Here is a 2,716-nt window from a genome sequence, read left to right as displayed (position 1 = left end):
GTCTTCAGTAGAACATTGACTCCTTGTGTACATCGCCCTGTCATGTTCATATATCGGGTCTAAGTGTGTCGCCATGTACCAATATTGTCTACAATTGTAATATCATGTCAATAATACACGTGGTAATATCATTTAAATAACCTAGCATCTCATTTCCACTTTGTGGTTCACACTGCAACATAGTAGGTGGCGGGAAACACACCTTAACGATGGTTGCAAAGGGTACAGTTTGATCTATTTGCCAAAAAAAGAGACAAAACACAATAAAAGTAAAGATGAATTTGGCCAATTCATAGATAGTCAATAGATAAAACAATATTATTTTTGTGAATTATTTTGGCCATGATAATGGTGTAGGAAAATCTGATATTGTGATCTGTCTGTATTGGGAAATGGATATTATTATGTATCATTCCGATAATGAAATTATAGCTGATGAATTATCGTTATCAGGCTTTATGCTGAATGTATTCAAAATATGTTTGTGAGGTTACTTGTTTTAAAAAAAGTTATTTTGAGTCAGAACTGTTGTTTGTTGTTTTGTTGTTGTATCGGCTGAAAAATCCATATCATGGATCCCTAATAAGACAAAAAACAACACAGACACATTCAGTTAAACGTGACATGTCATTACACAATAGGTGTGTTTACCAAGAGAGCAATCTACCAACACTTGGTGCATTCCGTTCAGTCATAAAACTAAAAACCTTGTTTTGCCAAAGCTAATTGATTACATGCTAACTCTATCTATCCAGATCACAGTGGGATGTAGCCTGAATCTCTCTCTCCCTCTATCTCTCTCTGTTGTGCAGTGCTTACAACTGTCTGGCTAACTTAGCGTGCAGCAGAACACCCAACCAAAACACAGTGGTTTACCCAGCGGTGAGTGTGTGTGCGCATGTGTGTGTGAATTAAGTCCAGCTCAATGGTTAGCGAAGCCACAACCAACCGCCTCAAGGACAATGCCTCTGTGTGTGTATATTCATGTAACAACTACTATTATATCAACGTGCTTTACTGATTGTGTGCATAGTGTCGGTGTGTGTGTTTGTTGGCTCGGGCCAAACAACATTTCCAGTAAAGTGTCAAGAGTGTTGCATGCTGGGACAGAATCTAAAGATGGAGGGAGAAACACTGTAATTTAACTGGGAGGAGTCCCTCTGTCTCTGTCCTGTTTATCTATCTGTCCTCCCATCACTATATCCGTCTCTCCCTCTGTCCACCACTCTCTCTATCCCAGCATCCCTCCATTTATTCTCTCTCTCTCTACCCCCTTTCTCCTTCACTTGCTTCCACTCTCTTCGCTTGAATTCCTCCGTTTCCTTCCCTCATCTCTCGTCTCTTCCAGTGTTTGTTCTAGATAACAGAGGAGAGGAGGAGGACAGAAAAAGGAGGAGAAATCTGATACATTCAGTCGCTCTGGTGCTTCTGGTCGCCTTGGCTTTAGTTCAGTCACCCCTCTCGGAGTTGGCTAATTCCTGGTGTACAGTTTTGCAGAATTGGTGGCATCCATTAGTAGGGCCAGACAGTGTGTCGGTCAACAGTCAAATAGTTCCAGCTCATAGACAAAGCCCATCCTTAATATTCTGGTCCGCTGTAGCACTTGTCCTCTGTTCCTGCAGGATTAAAGTGTTATGGATTTAGACACTCATCATCTCATCACATCTCAGCTTCCATCTCCATTTCTGTATGTGTTAAAATTAGCACACACATTACAACATCTGGACCATCATCTGGTCATAGCATCAACAATTCATTTTTTCAGTAATAGCAACACCTTTTCTTAAAAAAAAAAAAAAAAATGTTGGTGTTTCCTTTGCCCCAGGAAAAAACCCTCCTGAGGGCTCAGGCTGCTTGCTGAATCATAGTAAACACGGTGATAATAAAAACAGCAGAGGCCAATGAATTCCAGCATTCTCAGAGACCATCTATAGTGTTGTGGCGTTCAAGTCTAAATCCTTAAAAAGACCATCAGTCACTGAGGTTAAATCCATATTGCATCCGCCTCAGAGAGATTCAGCTTGTGATGAAAAGGTGAGAGGAAATGGACTCCACAGATCCAGCAGTTGAGGTGTGATTGAGGTGAAACGTGTTTGTTTGTGGCAGCTCCTCAGCTCCTGTTGGCAGGAGGTGTTTGTTCATCTACAAACGTTTGTCCCACAAAATACAGACTGAACTCCTTCATGCAGAGATTTGTTTAAATGTGGCTTTGCTTTCCAGGATTTAGACCGATTTCCAATTGATGTTATATTTGAGCAACGCTTAACAGTAAAGAGTTATTTATCCACAACACAAAGGGCACAGTCCAGAGACTGATGTCTTGTGTCTAAGGTTTGGACTTTCTTGAGTATTTGGTTTCTGTCTTTAGACACAGCCACACCCATAGACGTCCATTAGTTGCAGTGTTTAGACACAGCCGTACTCATACCACACAGTCTGGGGGTCGTTGTTGGGGTCGGGGGAAGCTGGCGTGCTTTTCGGGCGTTCGACAGAGCCACACCTGGCTCTCTCGCTTTCTTTCTTTAAGTGGGAGGAGTCACCTGACCGCCCGTCCCTTAACACCTCTCCAGGCTCAGAGGCTTCTTCGGGCCGCATAGCGGGCACGGCTCTGACGGGGGTTACCATGGCGACCTCCCCATGGTGGTGGTAGGGGGAGGATGAGGAGGGGCCGTTCCGAGAGACGGCAGTCCTGCCTCGCTCTCTCTCGCGCTCTCTC

The 2,716-nt window shown here is 43.4% G+C and overlaps 1 protein-coding gene across 1 annotated transcript in view; it reads right to left on the bottom strand.

Annotated features, from left to right (window-relative positions):
* Nucleotides 1-1,028: 1,028 nt before the first annotated feature.
* The window catches only part of ccdc88c (coiled-coil domain containing 88C), a 49,259-nt gene continuing 47,571 nt past the window's right edge, over nucleotides 1,029-2,716 (bottom strand). The window contains exon 32 of the mRNA XM_035674152.1: nucleotides 1,029-2,714. Within this exon, the coding sequence (XP_035530045.1) occupies nucleotides 2,407-2,714 (308 nt within the window). The 3' untranslated portion in view covers nucleotides 1,029-2,406. The remainder of the gene's footprint in view (nucleotides 2,715-2,716) is intronic.

This window comes from Morone saxatilis, unplaced genomic scaffold (genome assembly GCF_004916995.1).
Source record: "Morone saxatilis isolate NCDOM2014 unplaced genomic scaffold, NCSU_SB_2.0 Contig3, whole genome shotgun sequence".
Lineage (NCBI taxonomy): Eukaryota > Metazoa > Chordata > Actinopteri > Moronidae > Morone > Morone saxatilis.
The sequence above is the reverse complement of the archived record's forward strand: the minus strand, read 5'-3'. Positions and strand labels throughout refer to the sequence as shown.